At 48.5% G+C, this 21711-nt stretch overlaps 1 protein-coding gene across 1 annotated transcript in view; it reads left to right on the forward strand.

Moving 5' to 3' along the window:
- B4GALNT4 (beta-1,4-N-acetyl-galactosaminyltransferase 4) overlaps window positions 1-21711 on the forward strand; it is a 192209-nt gene that overhangs the window by 139686 nt on the left and 30812 nt on the right. The window contains exons 15-16 of the mRNA XM_082269845.1: window positions 3563-4715; window positions 5179-5468. Coding sequence (XP_082125971.1) covers window positions 3563-4715; window positions 5179-5468 — 1443 coding nt within the window. The remainder of the gene's footprint in view (window positions 1-3562; window positions 4716-5178; window positions 5469-21711) is intronic.

Consider the following 21711-nt stretch of genomic DNA (forward strand, 5'->3'; position numbering starts at 1 on the left):
TTTCGTGGGTCCACTAAACCATTCAGTCCGGCTACAAGATCGAGTTTTGATCTTTTCCTCAGGAAAGGTTCTTTCATTCCAACCTGCACTTGTCCCCAGATCACTTATGGGGTCACTTTGGGGCAGTGCAAGACTTGTTACTTCATGGGGCGATTGTCCCGGTTCCGGCTTTGGAATGTTTTCAGGGGTTTTACTCAAACCTGTTTACAGTTCCCTGGAAGGAAGGCAAGGTATGTCCAATTCTGGACCTCAAGGCGCTAAACTGCCTTGTGCGGGTACAGACACTCCGAATGGAGTCCATCCGCACGGTAGTGGCGTCCCTACATCTGGGGGATTTTCTTGCTTCTCTCCACATACAGGACGCCTACCTTCACATTCCAATATGTGCCGATCACCAGCGCTTCCTCCGCTTTGCCGTGGGCGAGAAGCATTGTCAGTTTGTGACGTTTATCTTTGGTCTCGCCTCCGCTCCTCGGGTCTTCACAAAGTGTTGGCCCCGGTGCTAGCATTGTTGTGTCAGCGGGGGATAGCGGTACTGGGGTACCTGGACGATCTTCTACAAGCAGAGTCTCTGACTGCTCTGATGGACGCCTTGGAGATTACTCTGAGATCTATGAGGGGGTTCGGTTTGATTCTGAACCTTCACAAGTCTGGTCTGATTCCGTCCACAAAACTGGACTATCTGGGTGGTTTCAGCCTCAGCCAGACGGTTGCTTCCTCTGGAAAAACTCCAGAAATTGCAAGAGACAATTCAGCTTCTGTTATCCAGCAGACAGTCATCCCCTCCGGGCTTGCATGCGGGTGCTGGTGTCTACCTTCGAGGCAGTTCCGTTTGCACAGTTCCACATGAGATCTCTGCAAAAAGAGACAAGAATCCATAGTCTCTAGAGGTGGCTTAGTTCTCCGGCACTTCCGACAGTAAAATCCTTCTCCCCCTACACTGGGCGGTTGTCACCGTGGATGCCAGCTTGTCCGGGTGGGGAGGCGTCCTCGGCACAGCTTGTGCTTCTGGGAGTCTGGACTCGGGAAGATTCCAGACTGCCGATCAATGTACTGGAACTCCGAGCGATCAGATCATTGTCTGGATCATTGGACAATTCCTCTTAAGGGGTGTCTGGTATGAATTCAGTCGGACACCCTGGGGCACAAGAAGTGTCCTGGTGCATTGGGAAGTAGCTGACATTATAAGGTGGGCAGAACGATCGTTTCAGCCCTCTCTGTTGTACACATACCATGGAAGGTACAGAGGTTTGTGGCATGGTCACGGGATCCTCTGGCGGAAGCCGCAGATGCATTAATGGCTCCTTGGCATCAGTATCGTCTGATTTATGCCTTTCCCCCTCTCAAACTTCTGCAAAGACTCCTGTGCAGGATTGAGGCAGCAAGGAATTCTGGTCTTTTTAGTTGCTCCATACTGACTTTGCCAGTTTTGGTACGCTGATCTGGTACGGCTGGTCGCCAATACTCCTTTGGAGACTTCCTCTCAGGGAAGATTTGCTGTCCCAAGGACCAATCTTCCATCCTGTATCACAGTCACTGGCTTTGACAGCTTGGCTGTTGAAAGCCAGGTGCTGAAGGATAGAGGTTTGTCTGAATCAGTGATTCCTACGCTGTTAAAGTTTAGAAAATTTACCTCTAGGAAGATCTACCATCGTACTTGGAAGATGTACGTTACGTGGTGTGAGTCTTTTGGGGTTCTCCCTCTCTCCTTTTCGTTGGCTCGGATCTTTGCTTTCCTCCAATGGGGGGGTTGAGCCGTGCCTGGCCTTGAGTACCATCAAGGGCCAGGTTTCAGCCTTGGCGGTTTTCTTTCCTTGGTGCGTATCTGTATCCAGGGAACTCGACACTTGGTTCCTCCAGTGCGGTCTCCATTACCTCCAGGTATCCTCAAATTGGTGTTGTCAGTTATCCAGGAATCTCCCTTCGAAATTATTGTGGGGTTCCCCTGCTTACGTGGTCCCTAGAGGTGGCCTTTTTGGTGGGTATTACTTCTGTGTACAGGGTGTCGGAGCTGGCAGCGTTGTTTTGTCATTCACCTTACCTGTTGGTTTAGAGAGCTAAGCTGGTTCTTCGCCCCTGTCCGTTGTTCCTTGCAAAGGTCTTCTCTGATTTCCATTTGAATGAAGACATTGTATTGCCTTCCCTATGTCCCAGGCCTAAACATCCTGAGGAAATTGCTCTGCATTCCCTGGATGTGGCCTGGGCAATCAGGGTGTACCTGGCAGCTACGGAGTCTTTTTTTAGGGAGTCGGACTCACTATTTGTACTCACGGTTGGACCTTGAAATGGGTTTGCCAATTCTGCTGCAACAATTTCCAGATGGATCAGACCGACAGTGATTCAGGCCTATTAAATTAGCGGTCAGGTTCCTCCTTTCCCTGGTAAGCCACACTCTACTCTACTTAGTGCCTCCTGGGCCTTCTGTCATCAGGCATCAGTGATACAGGTTTGCAAGCGACCATCTGGTCGTCTGTGCACACTTTTACAAAGTTTTATAAAACGGTTGTGTTGGCACTGGCAAATGCTTCTTTTGGCCGCAAGGTTTTGCAGGCTGCTATTTAGAGGACCTGGTCCTCTTTGAGATTGCATTGTTTTCTTCAGGTGAGCTCCAGTTGTTATGGTTGAGCTCCATGTTACCTGGTTGGCTCTGGTTAGCCTTGGGAATTTTTTTCTGCTGTTTTCCCACCCCTCATGTTTGACACTGCTTTGGGACATCCAAATGGTTAAGAAGAATCAGGAGCTGTATCCGTCAATGAACGAAAGAGAAAATGGGATTGACGCACACAGCACCCACCACTCTGTGAACTTGGCTTTCTTCTGACACTGCTTGTAACAAAACTGAGTGCCTATAGCTGAGTGTGGGTGTATACCCCCTGGGACTGCCCATAGGCATAGTCAAGCTTTTTCCTGCCTAGTGTCCTACTCCTGTAGGGGGCAGTATAACACAATGGTTAAGAAAAATCAGGAGCTGTGTCCATCAATGAACATCAGAGAAATGGATTTTACGGTAAGTCAAAATTCCCGTTGTTTGGCAGGTGCCACCAAATGCCAAGCTTGGTTGTTAATGATCAACAGGCAAGTCATTGTGCCATACCTTTGTTCGGTTCTTCTGCTGACCAGGAGAGTGTCCCGATCGCATTGGACACAGATACGGAATGTACTTCTACATATCCCCATGTCCTGTGTTAACAAAGCATTTCAAATGTTCATTCCTACAACTTAGCTTGAACATATGTGTATTAAAATATCCAATTTTTTTTACTTTTTATGGTCTAAAGTTAAAATTGACTTGCCCTGTAACAATGATATTTTTGTAGATTTTAGACAAAGGGATTGATGTATCGAAAGCTCATCTGGTCCTCTGGTCACTGTGCAAAATACTTAGACACATAAGTGGGGACATTCTGTAATATCTGGACTGAGCAGCATGCTCAAATAAACATGGTATATTTTTGGGCAAGTTTCTAGTTCAGCAAGCTATTCACATTTTCTACTCCTCAAAGACATGCTTTTGCTTTTTTGCTATCATGTGTTGTTTTCTAATTCATATTTTCAATCTTAGACTTCATGGATGATGATGAAGATGAAGAGGGGGCACTGCTACCAGGCATGTCACTCAGGAAAAAAAGAAAAGAGGAGAAAGGTGACCCTACTTCACCCAGTATTGAGGGTCAGGGACACCATAATGCTCTGTACAATGATTCCCGGGATTCTATGCCTATAACAAATGACAGCACACAGACCTCATTGAGAACTCGATCTTTGCTGTGGGCACCAAGGGAAAGCCCACCAGCAGCTCGCTGGGGACATGGGAAGAAGCGAACACATTTGCTGGGTGGGCAAGGAACTACAAGTAATCCAGTATCCACAGGGGGCAAGTCTGCATTTAGAGCACGAGAAGGAAGGATGGTTGAGCATCGGGCAAAAGGGAGCAGGTTAGAAAATAAAGCAAAGATTAGAAGCAGGTCTGAAGGCAAAAACAAAGGTGACCAGGCAGAGTTTAAAAACCGGCATAGGAAATTGGAAGAACAAGGGATATATGCAAGATCAGATGTTATAGGGAAGCACATAAATGTAGAAGTAAGGCCTAGCAAGGAAAGTAGGTTGGAGGTCACCACAGCAGAGGGAACCATGAAGCAGATAACAAAGGAAAAATCTGTGACTTCAATAAAACAGGAACAGGATAAAGTTTATGTGACACGACTTCTTTCTGGAGTTCGAAAGACTCGAGGTCAAGTCTTCCCGGGGATGCTGCTACCTAAACCTAAACCGCACAGAACATCTAGACACCGTGAGCACCCTCATATTCCTACACCCCCAAAGGAGCCGCATGGGGGACAACGGTCCAGACCCTGGACTCCACCAGATACCTCAGAATTAGGACTATTTAGCTGGGAAGGTCAGACCGAAGTTCCAGGATTACCCATCCCTACCTCACCTAGTCTTCCTGGTGGCCCTCCTCTCATTTCTTCAGAAGCTCCACCAGAAGAACTACAGGACTACAGTTACGAGGACACAGAGCCACGTCAGTTGTGGCCAGAGGATGCCATTAATTGGCAGCGTACATTCAGTGTTGGAAATGTTGATTTTGAAATGCTGAGGTCGGACTGGAATGACCTTCGCTGTAATGTGAGTGGTAACCTGCAACTCTCGGAGTCTGAAACTGTGGATGTGGTGGCTCAGTACATGGAAAAGCTCAATGAGAAGAATGGAGGGTAAGTGATGTCCTGACCTTAACAGAGCTTTTCTGTATTGCATTTAATGTTAAGTCCTACCAATGCTATTTAATGAGTTTCAAACTCCGATTCCAGTAGGGTTTCTAACTGTGGTTATCAAAGGTCTTTGGGACAACGGAAAGGTGCAGGATTGGGGACAGCTGGAAAATTTGAATAGGATCTTTAATTGTTTGTGTATATAAGGGCTGCTGTATGCATTCATTACTGATACAGGCTTTGCTTTCTTTGTCGCTTACTGCCTCTTATATCTCGCTGCAAATCTACAAGAGTCTGCCTGGTTAAAAAAATAAACTCCGCAGTCTCTGACAGGTAGCTAGAAACCCTGTAAACAGGGAGCTTGGGGAATAGCTGTTTTGTTTATGGCAAGCAAGAGTTACTTTATATAACTGTGTTTTGTAAAACCTCCTTTGTTCCTCGCATTTCTGTTGTGACAAATTTTTAGGATATATACTTTACTTCGTATAATCAACGTGGAGAAGCGCCGGGATTCAGCTCGGGGTAACCGGTACCTTTTAGAATTGGAACTTGAAGAAAGAGGCAGAAGGAAAGTAAGGCTTGCAGAGTATGTGTACCTCCTTCTCCACCGTGGTACAGGAGGGGATAGTGATGAAAGTCCCCCTGCAGAACCACCTGAAATTTCTCCCAGCCCTCCTGTCTTCAGTAAACCAATCCTCTGCCGGCCTGTCAGCCTGACCTGGAACCCTCGTGCTACAGTGCACTTTGTGGTGCCTGGTAAGTTTGTTGCTATTACTTGGTTAAAGTACTGCATGTTAAAACCCTGTCGGAAGCCTTGAGTGTCTGCAGTGGCATTAGACAGGAATACCCCTTGTCCCCACTAATCTTTATAATTTCTTTATGGTTTCTCTTGAACCCTTTCTTCTTTTGATCAAGATTAATATAAACATTCAGGGTTTCCTTACAGTCTACAAAGAATCCAACCCATCCACATATGCAGATGATTTACCCAGTCCCTCACCACTCTCCCCTATCTTCTACATGCCATTGATGGTCATGGTCAATGCTTGACATGCCTGTCAAGCCAATTTTCCCTTCCCATGGAACTCCAAAGATATTGCATATCTAGGCATCAAATTACCTATGAATTTGAAAGACTTCTACACACTTTTCTTCACTTGCCTGCACTTATACTGGTTCACATGAGCCACCAAAATAATGCATTACAAAGGCTTTACCAGTTTATCTCCCAAACACTTTTTCGCCTTCAAGCAACATTTTACAGGTTTCTGTGGAATAATAAATCTCCCAAAATCAGTATGGGGACGCTTACTAGGTCAAAACACATATGGGACATTGGTCTACTCAATATTTGTAATTATTAGTGGGCATGCCATCTTACACAGACAGGACTGTCCATATGAAATTCAAAGATTGGGTCCATAGTGAGCAATTTTTTTTGGACACACAGATCTGCTCTAGCCCTTGAGTTAGGTGATAATGGGCTCCATTCACGAAAGCATATTGCATGTGGTATTAAGGTGTCCAGACACATTTCCCCAAATATCGCATGGGATCCTGTCAATTTACTATGTCGTTTTGCGGTATTTACATACGGTAAGTAAATACTGCATTAAAAGGGGTTAAAGTCAATTCACAGAAGGAACTAATGAAATGCATTCGGTAATTAGGTAGAGGTCCAGGCATGCGGTATCTGAAGAATGTAAAAATATGATGGAACCAGTTCTCTCAACAGTAATGCATAGAAACCTAAATATGGAAATCATTGCGGTTGATTTACTTCAATAACTAAAGGAAATATTTTTTTTCTCTTTCGTTCATTGATGGACACAGCTCCTGATATTCATAACCATTGGGTTATACTGCCCCATACAGGAGTAGGACACTAGGCAGAAAAGAATCCTGGCTACACCCATGGGCAGTCCCAGGGGGTATTCTCCCCCCTCTCTGCTATAGCCACTATCTACCTAGTCAGGAGTAAGTATTTCCTTGCTGGGATCTTTGGTCCTGGCAAAATTTTTTAGATAGAACATTTTTTTTTCTCCTGGATTTTTTTCTGTGAGATTTACTATCAACTGCCGGACTGTGTGTCGGGCTGGGTAATCTAGATCCAGTGGTCCCCCCAGTCTGGCCAGCCAGCGCGTGCAGACCTCAGCTCCATGCTAGGCCGGCCGTGATATAGCCCCCCTAGACGAGGGCTGGTCTGCGAGTTAAATGCCTAGCGATGTCGCATACGACCGGGTCTCGACCTGATTCGCAGCGTTCCTCCTGGCCGACAGTCCCCCCATTTCGATGGAGAGGAGGTTCTCTCTGGAGCAGTGCTCTCCTGGTATGGTGAGTTGCTGTCCCCCCTCTCCCCCTGGAGGGTTTTGGGGTGGACGTGGGCCCCTCCTTGGGAAGGTCGTACCCCTGTGTTTCCCTCCTTCCCGCAGGCACCCCTCCTTGCCAAGTCCTCATCCTCCCCCTCCCCCCCATGCTGGGGCTGTTTGGGGGGTCTTGCCACTTTCCTGGAATAGAGGCAGGACGCTAACTGGTGATGGGGCCAGGGGGGTGCGTTGCCGGTGAATGGAGGATCGATTGTGCGGAGGGGGGGTTGTACCTGGTGGGGGCTGCTGCCAGGGCCCCCTGGATCTGTCCTTGAGGCCTGGTCTCCCTCCTGGGTCCCTGTAAGCCTCATGATGCTGCACGGTGCCGCCATTTTGTTGTAGCCTGTGATTCTATACATGGCAGCCATGTTTGTGTAGTCCGGTGGCAATTTCCTTGTGGTTTGCCCTTGGAAATAGCGGCGGCCTTGACAGTGGCATCCTGTGGGCGGCGATTTTGGCGGTGGGAGACCCTCATTTCCTGGCGCTGGATCATTTTACTTCCTGATCGCCGTATGTGTAGCACAGATTCTCCTGGTGACTGCAGGTGCCTGTTTCTGTGGGTGGTGAGTCTGGTGGGGTCCTCTCCCTCTCTGCTGAGGATCGCTTGGTGCTTTGTGCCTGGCGACCCGGTAGTGCTGCCAGCCCGGTGGGGGTTATGCCTTAGCAGTGTTTTACACTTTTTGTAGGGTCTCCCTGGTGACTCATGGAGTCTTTGAAACACATTTCCTCACCTGATCCCCTCTCTAAAGGCTACGGGACCCTCCGGGTCTCAACCAGCCATCCATGCACTGACGGCGGTCCTGGAGTCTCTTGTGTCCCGGATGGAGGTGGCTTGCGGGTGATGGGCTAGCAAAAAGTGCCACCGCCTTCCCCTGGCTTATCTGTCTCATCAGATCCTGAATCTGATTCGGCCGCCGCGGACGTGGGTCATCCTGCTGGGTCTGCAACCACACGCATGGAATCCTCTGATAGTGTGGATAATTCCTCCATGTCTGCAACAGCGCACAAAAGGCGCTGGTGGATGCACTGATTGTATCTGTGCGTAAGACCCTGAAGATGGAGGACAGGTGCCCTTTGGCACTCACAAGCCATCCAAAGCCATTGACCGAATTGTCGCTAAAGAGTGGGGACGACCAAAGCGTCCTTGTGCGGTCCCTAAGAGCTTTACTTGGCGTTACCTCTATGAGGAGTCCCTTCTTAAGAAGTGGACTTTGCCACTGGTCGTGGACCCTCTGTTTTCCAGATTAAACTAGGCAACCATGATTCCAGTTGAAGAGTCCCCGGCCTTTAAAGGATCCGGCTGACCGGAAGGCAGAGGCTGTGGCCCGCACTATGTACACTCTGGCTGGTTTGGCAATAAGGCTGGAATTAACCTTTGCCCTAGTGTTGCAAACTCTGACCGGTTGGACTAAGCTCCTACACCGTGACCTGGAGGGGGAACCGCTTCCTGCCTGCCTTTGCTGATCCGGCGGCCCAGCTGGTCCAGGGGCTGCAGTTTATCTGTGATGCCTCTTTGGATGCGGCTCCCCTGATGGCTCACCTCTCTGTTTTGCATTGGTCCTTCGGGGTGTTTTTTGGCTCAAGTGCTGGTCTGCGGATCAGACTTCAAAAAAGGGCCTTGACTGATCTTCCTTTTCAAGGAGATTGCCTGTTTGGAGTTACCCTGGACGACCTTGTTAAAGGTCTCACAGGGGGGAAGAGTATTTTTTTGCAGGATACTAAAGGCAAGGAACCTCAATGTAGACATAGGCCATCCTTCTCGGCTCATAAGAATTTTTTTCGTCCCTTAGGGTTGACTGATAAGGGCTCGAAGCCTTTCAGGGCCTCTTCTGGAGGATCCAAACGAACCTGGTCTGGCAAGCCAAGACCGGGCTTCTGCAGACCCAGGAACAAGGCTCCATCTGCATGAAGGTGCGCCCTCAACTGTATCAGGGGTGGGATGATGTCTTCGCTGGTTTCCGAGCCTGTGGACTTCCTGGGTGCAAGACAAGTGGGTCCACAAGGTCCTTTGGTCTGGCTACAAGATTGAGTTTCGCTCTTGTCCCCCGGCAAGGTCTTTTCCTACCAACTTATGCCTGTCCCCAGACTGCTTACAAGGCCTTTTTGGGGTGGTACAAGATCTGTTCCTTCATGGGGTGTTTGTCCCGTTTTTTCAGGGTTTTTACTTAGAAGGGATTCTGGTCATCTTAGTGGCTCCGGACTGGCCTCGCCGGGCTTGGTACACCAAACTGGTGCAGCTGGTTACTGACGTTCCCTGGCAGCTTCCTCTAAGAGAGGATCTGCTGTTTCAAGGACTGATCTTTCATCCTGTTTTAGTCACTGGCTTTGACGGCTTGGTTGTTAAACGCCAGGTGCTGAAGGATAGGGGTTTATCTGAGTCAGTGATTCCTACACTGTTGAAAGCTAGGAAATCTACCTCTAGGAAGATCTACCACCGTACATTGCGTGGTGTGAGTCTCTTGGGGTTCTTCCTTGCTTCTTCTCGGTGGCTCAGATCTTGACCTTCCTTTAACAGGGCGGTTGAACAGAAATTGGCCTGGATACCATCGAGGGCCAGGGGTCAGCTTTGGCGGTCTTCCTCCAGGGACCTTTCGCCACACACTCCCTGGTGCCTGCCTTTCTTCTGGGTGTCCGACATTTGGTTCCTCCGGCGCAGGCTACGTTGCCGCCTTGGGATCTTAATTTGGTGCTTTCAGCTCTACAGAAGCCTCCCTTTGAAAATATTTGGTAGATTCCCCTGCTTACGCTGCCCCAGAAGGTGGCCTTTTTAGTGGCGGCATTATCCTGTCGTTCACCTTACCTGGTGATTCACAGAAATAAGGTGGTTCTTCGCCCCTGTCCGTTGTTCCTTCCAAAGGTTGTCTTTGATTTTCATTTGAATGAAGACATTGTATTGCCTTCCCTATGTCCCAGGCATAAACATCCGAAGGAAATTGCCTCGCATGCCTTGGATGTGGTTTGAGCAATTAGGGTGTACCTGGCAGCTGCAGAGTCTTTCAGGAAGTCAGACTCTCTCCTTGTGCTCACCGATGGACCTCGAAAAGGGTTGTCCACTTCCTCTGCGACAATTTCCTGATGGACCAGACAGACGGTGGTTCAGGCCTATTCCATCAGGGGTCCGGTTCTTCCTTTCCCTGTCAAGGCGCATTCTACTAGGGCGCTTAGTGCCTCCTGGGCTTTCTGTCTTTAGGCGTCAGTGACGCAGGTTTGCAAGGCAGCCACCTGGTCATCGGTGCACACTTTTACAAAGTTTTATAAACTGAATGTGTTGGCATCTGCAGATGCTTCTTTTGGCCACAAGGTTTTGCAGCCTGCATTTAGGAGGACCTGATCCTCTTTGAGGGTGTGTTGTTTTTTTTCAGGTGGGTTCCAATTGTTTGGTTGAGCTCCTGTTGCCTGGTTGGCTAATGTTTAGCCCTGGGAATTTTTTGTTGTTTCCACCCCTCATGTCATGTTTAACACTGCTTTGGGACGTCCCAATGGTTATGAATATCAGGAGCTGTGTCCGTAAAATACATTCCCTCCCACCCCTCTGGAGTTATTATTCTCCTGACACTACTTGTTGGTCCAAAACCGAGTGGCTTTAGCAGAGAGAGGGAGTATACCCCCTGGGACTTCCCATGGGTGTAGCCAGAATTATTTTCTGCCTAGTGTCCTACTTATGTAGGAGGCAGTATAACCCATTGGTTTTGAATATCCGGTGCTGTGTCCATCAATGAACATCAGAGAAATGAATTTTAACGGTAAGTCAAAAATCCAGTTTTTTTATTTTGGATAGAGTGGATGGGGATTAGAACACCTGTCAGGTTTTTATTGTGGTCTGTGCCCCCATTAGTGAGATTTACCCTCTCTACATTTGTCCTGTTTACCATTATTATTAAAAGTGTAAGTAAAAGAAAATCCTAAATTTTCCCCAGAAAAGTAACAGAAGGAAAATCTTCCAATGGGACGCAGATGGAAAAAAAAATACTTCTAACCCTCCCTTACTCCTATCCAAAATGAGAAATAAAGTTTGTGCCTATAGTTCTACTTTAAGGCAAATAGACTGTGCAATTTGCAAGTTGCTTCAGAGCTTAGTAAATGAGGTAATGTGTCACATTACAAAAAATACCCAATCGCATGCAAGGAAAAAAAAAAACAAGCATTATTGTTTGTACATGATTGGATGATGGAAGTCAGTAGAGCTCCCCTTTATTTACTAAGCTCTGAAGTAACTGCACTCGCAAAGTCTTCAGTGTATGTGCCTTTTTTAGTATAGCCACTCCATTACATGTAGTAAAATGTACTTCTTTCTCCTCATTTTGCCAGATTTTTTTAGACTTCTTTTTTTGTGTATATACAGTAAAAACATATCCATTTGCTGCAAAAAAAACTCCAAATCACGTCAAACAATACAATGTACATGCATCTCACAATGGTCTCATCCCTTGTTAGAACATACAGGTTCATCTCATCAAGATTAGAACATCTGCAAAAAGTTAACCACTTGCCGACCGCCGCACGCCGATCTACGTCGGCGGTCAGCCCCTCACAGGCAAAGTGACGTAGGGCTACGTCACTAGCTTGTGAGGGTCTAGGGAGCGAGCGCGCGCCGCCGGAGGCGCGCTTCCGCTCCCGCGTGGTCACGGACCCCCCCCCCCGTGCGTGTGACCGGCGGACCCGTTGTCCGCCGGCGGGGGAGAGGGAGAAAGTCAGGCAGCTTGTGTAAACAAGCTGCCTGTCATTCTCCCCTCTGTATGAGAGCTGATCATATGGATCTACTATGTAGATCCGTTGATTACTCTGCATACAGCTGAAGCCACAGCCAATCACAGTAAGAATCACGCCCCTAGGGACACACACAGCCCCTCCCTCTCAAATAAAGTTAACCCCTTAACTACCAGTGTATTTTTACAGTAACAGTGCATATATATAGCACTGATTACTGTAGAAATGTCACTGGTAACCCCAAAAGTGTCAAAAATGTCAGTCGAGGGTCCAATCTGTCCGCCGCAATGTCGCAGTACCGCAAAAAAAAATCGCAGATCGCCGCCATTACGCGTTAAAAAAAAAAAACAACAAAAATGACAAAAATCTTTCCCTTAGTCAGTAAACGCAATAACTTTTGCGCAAACCAATCAAAATACGCTTTTTGCGATTTTTTTTACCAAACATAGGTAGCATAAAACAAATTGGCCGAAAATGTTAAAAAATTTTGATTTTTACATTTTTTTTGGGGGAATTTCATATAAAAAAAAGGGAAAAATATTGCTATTTTTGCAAAATTGACGCTCTTTTTTTGTTTATAGCGCGTGATCAAAAAATCGCACAGGTGATCAAATACCACCAAAAGAAAGCTCTGTTTGTGGGAAAAAAAGGACGCCAAATTCGTTTAGGTACAGCGTCGCACGACCGCGCAATTGTCAGTTAAAGTCACGCAGTGCCTAATCGCAAAATACCCCCTGGTCGTTTAGCAGCCAAATCCTCCGGGGCTTAAGTGGTTAATTTATTTCAGTAATTCAATTCAAAAAGTACAACTCATATATATTATATAGATTCATTACACACAGAGTGATATATTTCAAGTATTTCTTTCTTGTAATTTTGATGATTATAGCTTACAGCTAATAAAAACCCAAGATTCAGTATCTCAGAAAGTTAGAATTTTACATAAGACCAATTAAAAAAAAAAAAAAAAAAAGATTTTTAATACAGAAATGTTGGCTTACTGAAAAGTATGTCCATTTACAGTATAGCATGCACTCAATACTTGGTTGGGGCTCCTTTTGCATGAATTACTGCATCAATGCGGCTTGGCATGGAGGCAAGCAGCCTGTGGCACTGCTGAGGTGTTATGGAAGCCCAGGTTGCTTTAATAGCGGCTTTCAGCTCATCTGCATTGTTGGGTCTGGTGTCTCTCATCGTCGTCTTGACAATACCCCACAGATTCTCTATGGGATTTAGGTCAGGCGAGTTTGCTGGCAAGTCAAGCACAGTGATACCATGATCATAAACCAGGTATTGGTCGTTTTGGCAGTGTGGGCAGGTGCCAAGTCCTTCTTGAAAATGAAATCAGCATCTCCATAAAGCTGGTCTGCAGGAGGAAGCATGAAGTGCTCTAGTATTTCCTGGTAGAGGGCTGCGCTGACTTTGGACTTGATAAAACACAGTGGACCAACACCAGCAGATGACATGACTCCCCAAATCATCCATACTCCCTTCTGTTACAACACACAGTTCAAAAAAAAAAAAAAAAAATGATCCAGTTCCTTACAGAAAGTGAGTTAGATCTAAGTTTCTTCCTATATTGCACTGAAATCCAAACAATGTCATTATTAGCCCATCTAATCTAGTATATTGACTATAGAACAACCTCTTCCTAAGTCACAGATATTGCGATGGGTGGGCCTGGGTAGATGTTCTGTATTCCTGTCCTAAGATGACCATGCTGTCTCTTATAGATGCAGTACAGTGAAAGAAAATGTGTTATTAGCAAAACCAACTAGGGAATAAAAAAACAAGTTGCACCGCCATTACATCTAAGGACTGATAAACTACTAAACTGATTTTGTTGCATAAGCTTTGTTAGCCACTTCCCACGCTTCCATGATCGCCAGGTATAGAAAGTCGTCTTTAACCCCTTCATGACCAGGGGCAAAGTACATAAACCTTTACGCCCAAGCGCAATTTTTCAGGATTAAAGCCCACTTCCTGGCTGCCTCATTTGTGTTTCGCGGTCATAAACAGATTAACCACTTCTGGACCGGAAGGTTTCACCCCCTTAATAGCCAGGTACTTTTTTTGCAATACGGCACTGCGTTACTTTAACTGACAAATGCGCAGCCATGCGACGCTGTACCCAAACAAAATTGATATCCTTTTTTCCCACAAATAGAGATTTCTTTTGGTAGTATTTGATTTAATTCTGGAAAAAAAAACAATATTTTTTAATTTCTGCTATAAAACATTCCCATTAAAAAAATAAAATAAATAAAAATCAAATTTTTTCATAATTTGAAACCTATATGTATTCTGCTACATATTTTTGGTAAAAAGAAAAATCCCAATAAGTGTATATTGATTGGTTTGCGCAAAAGTTATCGCGCCTACAAACAAAGTAAAAGATTTGTCATTTTTTATTTTTTTACTAGTAATGGCAGCCATTAGCGATTGTTAGCGGGACTGCGACATTGCGGAAGACAGATTGGACACCTTATTGACATTTCTGACATTTTTGAGGGGACCAGTGACATTACTACAGTAATCAGTGCTAAAAATATACACTGTTCAGGTACATTGGCAGGGAAGGTGTTAACACCATCGGCGATTAAAGTGTTAAATGTGTCCCTAGGGGTTGCTTTTTAACTGTGCTGGAGATGGGCTTGCTGAATGAACACAGAGACCTGTGTTCCTTAATAGGAGCCCTGTGTTAATTACTGACAGAACAGCGGTCTGCCGTCCATGAGGAGCAATCGCGGGTGCCCAGCTGACATTACGGCCCACTGATTGGCTCCCCCTGTAGCAAATCGGCGCATGTGTGTGCCCCCCTTTGCTGTCCTGTGAAACTATGTACATGTAGGTCTTGCGGGACAGAGCCAACCTGCCACAGTAGAAGTACTGCGACTGGTCGGCAAGTGGTTAGGGCACTTTAACCCTTTTCTGCAGCCACCCCCTGGCCCTTTCAAAGAATCAGAATTCCAGGAGGCAGATTTCCTAATCATGTGATTTGTTGTCGCAGCATTTAAATGATCAGAAGTTCCCAATGATCAGGGGCTGTCTATAGCCTCATACACACGCACCGATTGTTGGCTGAACGATCGGCCGTCTTTTGTCCAGTGTTGTTGTGTTGGTTGAAATGTGCTCTAGACTGCACACAAATTTTGTCGGCGAACAACAACCAACTTCAGAAGTGATGTCATGTTCTGGTTTACTTTTCGTGTGTTTATTCTTCTCTGAGCATGCCCAGTCTTGATCATCACATTTTTGTCGGCCCGAAATCTGTACTGACTGAGGAACAATCGGCCGTTCTGCTGACGGCCAACAAAAATTTTATAGCATGCACACCAGATTTTGTTCGGCCGAAAAGTCGCAGTCGGTTGTCGGAAGCATCATACTAACAAGCCGACAATTGGCCGCAAATTTACGGCCAACAATCGGTGCGTGTGTACGGGGCTTATGACAGCTTAGTCACTGGCTGGAAGTGCTCTAAAATCACGTGCTCAACACAAAAGCTGTTCCCTGTAGATACAAATGTGCATGGACTTGATTTAAGGGTCGTTCAGCTGTTGCAAATATGCATACAGCCAGGACCAGTTACTACATGAAGTTCATTTTGTATAAAAATGCCATTAGATGAGCATCTTTAACATTATTAAAGTACAAGAACCCATTTTCTCTTACGTCCTCCGACAGTCGCCGCCTCTTCATATTCGTCACATATGGGGTATTAGACTTTGCTCCGAAGGAGTAGCTAGGCAACAGAATATGTTAACAATAAAGCTTTAACATATCCCACCCTCAAGGGGTGGTCCCCTCAGTCAATACCCTCCTACTTCCTGCAACCATATCTCAGTTTTAATGTCTAGCTTGTCAGGAGTGGCTGGCTCTCTCTGTGCTGGGACTTTTTGTCCCAGACTCTTTCTTCTTTTTAATATTTTATTTGAGTTTTTTCTCTACCTTTACTTAGCTGTTGTTTTTGTCAGCATTAGTTAGTTCTTCGGACGAAGAGGATCATGCGGACTGGGTCTCGGGCTGATCCCCCTGATCGCAGGTCGTGGGTCAGTGGCTTCCCAGTCTGCCATCGAGCGTTCAGCCAGGTAACGCTCCTGGCACGGTGAACGACCCATCCCTGTTCGGTGCAGGGATGTTTGGTGAGGTGGCTACCTCACCGGACGCTGTGCGGTTTCTTAACCGCCATTGTGTGCGTCTTGAATTGCGACTCTCCCTGCCTCATGTGCAGCGGCTTGTTCGCCTGTGCGGGTTCCCCACGCCATATGAGGTAAGTGTGTCTATGTGGGGACCTGTCTGTCTGGGGGGGGTCTCAGTCTGGGACTGTGTAACCTGCCTTTAAATCACACTGCTTGTCTCCCTATCTCTCGGCTGCATGCTGTGGGCTGCAAGGGGGGGGGGGAGCTGTATGACACTGTGTGTGTCAGGCTGGGCAGTGTGGGAAGCTGTGTGCTGTGGGGCATGTTTTTAATGGCATGTTGGGGCATATACAGCGATCGCTGCGGCGATCTAACATGTATCCATATAATGGGATGAAATTGTGTGTGTTTTTATGCACTGTGGAGCGGCGGTTTCGGCGCCAAACGACGCCATTTTACCGGCGCCCGCTCCGGCCGCATGGTTTACATGCACGGCGGCCATTTTCTTGTAGCCTCCATAGGCTTACATAGAGCGCCCTGGCAGCATCACTTCCTTTTTCCTGGAACACCGGTCGAGGCAGCAGCAGCAGCGGGGTCTCCTCAGGTTTTATCCTTCTATTCCTGTTGTCCATTGCCTGTATTCAGTCTGTATATTCCCTGTGGGGGTCTCATTGTGCCTGAGTGTGTGCGGTGGGCTGCGCTTACCGCGCTTGCTGAAAGGGGGCAGTTAACCCTTGGTTGTCTGGCGTACAGGGGCAATGGATTCTCAGGAGGGCAAGTTTCCCACAGTATTGGTGGAAAGCCAGGGGACCGCTGTTTCCCCCCCAGGGGGGGATTTAGCCACTATTGTGGCTGGCCTTGCTGCCCAGGTGCAAATGCTGGTGGCTGCTCAATCTACTAAACGGCCCAGAGTTACTCTGTCCTCCGATTCTGAGGGTGAAGGTGATGGGGCTGTTCTGGCAGGGACCCCCCTATCGGGGTCCCGCTCCTCTCTTGATCTAGTGGGGTCTGAGGTAGAGGCTGAGGTTGAGGGGGTTGATAATTCTCCCCCTGGCTCGCCTGAAGAGCTTGCAATCATGGATGAGTTGATTGCTTCCATTAAGCAGACGCTACGTTTGCAGGACGAAGTGTGTCCCCCCGCTGCCTTGGCGGCTTATGGGACGCAGAGAAAACGCAGGACGCCGCAGGTTTTTCCCTGCAATGCTGATTTTCAGCGCGCTGTAAAGGATCAATGGCGCGATCTGCGCAAACCTTTTGCGGTACCAAGTAAATTCAAGCTGCGTTATCCTTTCTCCCCTGCCACTGATGAACGGTGGTGTGTGCCTCCACCAGTGGATCATGCAATTGCGGTTTTGAACAAAGCCACTGCGATTCCTGCAGAGGGATCCCCTGTTTTCCGTGATGCCACGGATAGGAGACTGGAGTCTCTTGCCCGTCATACTTATTCTGTTACGGGTTCTATGCTTAAGGCTCTATTTGCTTCTCTCATGGCGGCCCAGGCGATCGCAAGTTGGACGCAGATGCTTAGGCGCGTCCTAGTGGCCGATTCGGCCTCGGCGGCGACCCTGGACATGGTGGATCAGATCCACCAGGGTGTCATGTATCTGTGTGATGCGGACCTGGACCTGATTCCGTTGGCTGCACGTGTGCACAGCGTGGCGGTGTTGTCTCGCCGCCTGGTTTGGTTGAAATGTTGGTCGGTGGACCAATCTTCACGTAAAACCTTAGCCAATCTGCCTTATGATGGGTCTCGCCTTTTTGGGGAGTCCCTGGATGTGTTGATTAAGGGGATCACCGGGGGTAAGAGCACTCTCTTGCCCCATTTCCCCAAGGCTAAGGGGGCTTCTGGGAAGAAGCATGCGAATTTTCGGCCCCCTCAGGGGTCCTTTCGTGCCTTTCGGCCGCACTACAAGGGCAAACCGTTTAAAGGCCAGGGCTCTCAGAAGAAACCCTGGTCTGGGAAACAGAAGTCCGGCCAATCCGGACCTGCGGCCCATAACAGTTCGGCCTGAAGGGGCGCCCTCACCCAGTTTTGGGGTGGGGGGACGCTTGCTCGGTTTTCTTCAGCCCTGGTTGGCCCGTGTGCGGGACAGATGGGTTCTGGAAATCGTTCGATCTGGTTACAAGATCGAGTTTCTCTCTCGGCCAGAGAGCAGATTTTTTCCCTCAAATCTACAACTGTCTCCAGAGCGCCTGCGGGATCTGCACCTGGCGGTGCGGGACCTGAGGGCTCAGGGAGTGGTGGTTCCGGTGCCTCATCGGGACAGATTTCGGGGGTTTTATTCCAATCTGTTCACCGTGCCCAGAAAGGAGGGCAAGGTTCGTCCAATTCTGGACTTGAAAGCTCTGAACCGCTCTGTGCGGGTTCGCAAGTTCCGCATGGAATCCCTGCGCTCGGTGGTGGCTGCCCTGGTTCCGGGGGAATTCATGGCCTCCATCGATTTGAAGGATGCGTATCTTCACATCCCCATATTCGAGGGTCATCAGAGATACCTTCGATTTGCCATTGCGGAGGATCACTACCAGTTCGTGGCGTTGCCCTTTGGGCTCGCCTCGGCTCCGCGGGTCTTCACCAAGGTGCTTGCACCGGTTCTGGCATTATTGAGGGCCCAGGGCATTTCTGTCCTGGGGTATCTGGACGACATTCTGATTCGGTCTGCGACCAGTCAGGGTCTGGAGAAGGACCTGTCTGTCACGATGCAAACTCTGCAGGAGTTCGGTTGGACGATAAATGTTCCAAAGTCGACACTGAGTCCGTCGGTTCGTCTTCCCTATCTGGGAATGATACTGGACTCGGTGCAAGCAAAGGTCTTCCTGCCGGAAGACAAACTCAGGACTCTTCAGGAGGAAGTCAGGTCCCTCAGGGACGTTCCGAACTCGTCTCTGCGGACGTGTATGAGATGTCTGGGATTGATGGTCTCGGCTTTCGAGGCGATTCCTTTCGCGCAGTTTCACACGCGGGGTCTCCAGGCGGAGATCTTGTCCAAGTGGGACGGGCGACCTCAATCTCTGGATCTTCAGATCTCGTTGAGTCATCGCACCAGGGAAAACCTTCTGTGGTGGCTCCAGTCCCCGTTGGTGTCCGGGGGCAAGTCGTTTCGTCCGATCTCGTGGACGATAATCACCACGGATGCCAGCCTGTCGGGCTGGGGTGGTGTTCTGGGCGTTCTGTCCGCCCAGGGGACCTGGTCGGAGGGGGAGTCTTCCCTCCCGATCAACATTCTGGAATTGCGTGCGATAAGGCTCGGTCTTCATCGCTGGACGGACCGGCTGCAGGGCTGCCCGGTTCGGGTGCAGATGGACAATGCCACGGCGGTGGCCTACATCAACCACCAAGGGGGCACCAGGAGTGCCCGAGCGGCTCGAGAAGTGGCCGACATTCTGTCTTGGGCCGAGACTCATGTCCCGGCGATAACGGCGGTTCACATTCCGGGAGTGGAGAACTGGCAGGCGGACTATCTGAGTCGCCAGACCCTGGATCAGGGGGAATGGTCTCTCCATCCGGCTGTCTTCCAGATGTTGTGCGCGAAGTGGGGTCTTCCAGATGTGGACCTGTTCGCGTCTCGCCTCAACTACAAGGTGAAGAGGTTCGTGGCAAGGACGCGCGACCCTCGGGCAGACGCGTCGGACGCGTTAGTGGCCCCGTGGCATCAGTACAGGCTGATGTACGCGTTTCCACCGATTCAGTTGCTGTCCCGGTTCCTTCGCAGGTTACACTCGGAACGCAGCACGGTGATTCTTGTGGCACCGGACTGGCCTCGCCGGTCCTGGTACGCAGACCTCGTGAATCTGGCGGTCGACGCCCCCTGGCGTCTGCCTCTTCGGGACGATCTACTGTCTCAAGGACCGATTTACCATCCTGCTTTACAGTCGCTGGCTTTGACGGCCTGGCTGTTGAGACCGAGGTCCTGAAGGAGAAGGGTCTCTCTCCAGAGGTTGTTCATACCTTGATCAACGCGAGGAAGTCTTCCTCGGGAAAGGTTTATTACCGTACTTGGAAGGCCTATTTTGCCTGGTGTGAGTCCAGGGGGTTTTCACCCCGCACGTACTCGGTTTCCCGTGTGCTGTCTTTCCTTCAGACGGGTGTCGATCAGCGTTTGGCGCTGGCTACGATAAAGGGTCAGGTGTCTGCGCTGGCCGTTCTGTTTCAACGTCCCGTGGCTTCCAACTCCTTGGTTGGCACTTTTATTCAGGGTGTGCGGCATCTGGTTCCTCCTAGGAGGGATCCTTTGCCCCCTTGGGACTTGAATCTAGTCCTATCTGTGTTACAACGTGCTCCTTTTGAACAGATCAGGGAGATCTCGTTGTCTATGTTGTCCAAAAAGGTCGCCTTTTTGGTGGCGATCACTTCGGCTCGCAGAGTGTCGGAACTGGCGGCTTTGTCCTGCAAGTCTCCGTACCTGGTTGTTCATTTGGATAAGGTGGTCTTGCGACCTAATCCTTCTTTTCTGCCGAAACGAGTTTCGGAATTCCATCTTAACGAGGATATTGTTTTGCCTTCGTTGTGCACGAAGCCTAAACATCCAAAGGAGGTGAGATTGCATTCTCTGGATGTTGTTCGGGCGATTAGGGTTTACCTTAAATCGACTGAGTCTTTTCGAAAGACGGACTCCTTGTTTGTTCTTCCAGAGGGTCCTCGGAAGGGCATGGCGGCTTCCGCCTCTACCATTGCCAAATGGATCAGGCAGACCATTGAACAGGCCTATGCCTTGCAGGGGAAGGTTCCCCCTGTGCCTGTGAAGGCGCACTCTACTAGATCTCTGAGTGCGTCTTGGGCCTGTCGTCATGGGGCTTCTGTAGCCCAGGTGTGTAAGGCGGCGACTTGGTCGACCGTACACACTTTCACAAAATTCTACAAAGTAGATGTTCAGGCATCGGCGGATGCTTCCTTTGGCCGCAAGGTTCTTAGTGCGGCTGTTCCCTAGGGTCCCTTGTTGGGGACTCCTGGCTGTTGGGATAAGTTTTGTATCCCCTGGTTTTTTGTCTTTTCCTGGGTTGTTGCTCCTGTTGAGCACTTATTTTTGCTGTTGCCCAGCTGGTTTCCTTCCTTTGGTAAGGTTCCTTTCTTTGATGTGGAGACTGCGTTGCCTTTCGGCGCGGATGCGTTTCCCACCCCTCATGTTTGCACTGCTTTGGGACGTCCCCATATGTGACGAATATGAAGAGGCGGCGACTGTCGGAGGACGTAAGAGAAAACGGAATTTTTGTAAAATCTTACCTGTAAAATTCCTTTCTCTGAGTCCTCCGACAGTCGCCGCCCCCGCCCCTCTTTTGGTGTTTGAATGTATACTCTACTGCTATTCCACTAAAACTGAGATATGGTTGCAGGAAGTAGGAGGGTATTGACTGAGGGGACCACCCCTTGAGGGTGGGATATGTTAAAGCTTTATTGTTAACATATTCTGTTGCCTAGCTACTCCTTCGGAGCAAAGTCTAATACCCCATATGTGACGAATATGAAGAGGCGGCGACTGTCGGAGGACTCAGAGAAAGGAATTTTACAGGTAAGATTTTACAAAAATTCCGTTTTACACATCATGCGGAGAGTTTTTCTACAACTGCCAGATTGATCCTGTGAGGATGAATTGACGGAGGTAGTGATTAGTGGTACATCAGGCGGTAAACCCCAACATTAAATGCATTACTAAGATCAATAGAAAAATGGATGAATATTAAGGGCACGCCGAGAAGCTTTTCTGCTATTACCCTGTGCATGGCAGTTGAAGGTGGCAGCATTTACCTGTATATCTGCTAACATTTCTGCAGACTGTATCCTCCATTTGCTAT

Source organism: Pelophylax lessonae, assembly GCF_965119305.1.
Source record: "Pelophylax lessonae genome assembly, chromosome: 10".
NCBI lineage: Eukaryota > Metazoa > Chordata > Amphibia > Anura > Ranidae > Pelophylax > Pelophylax lessonae.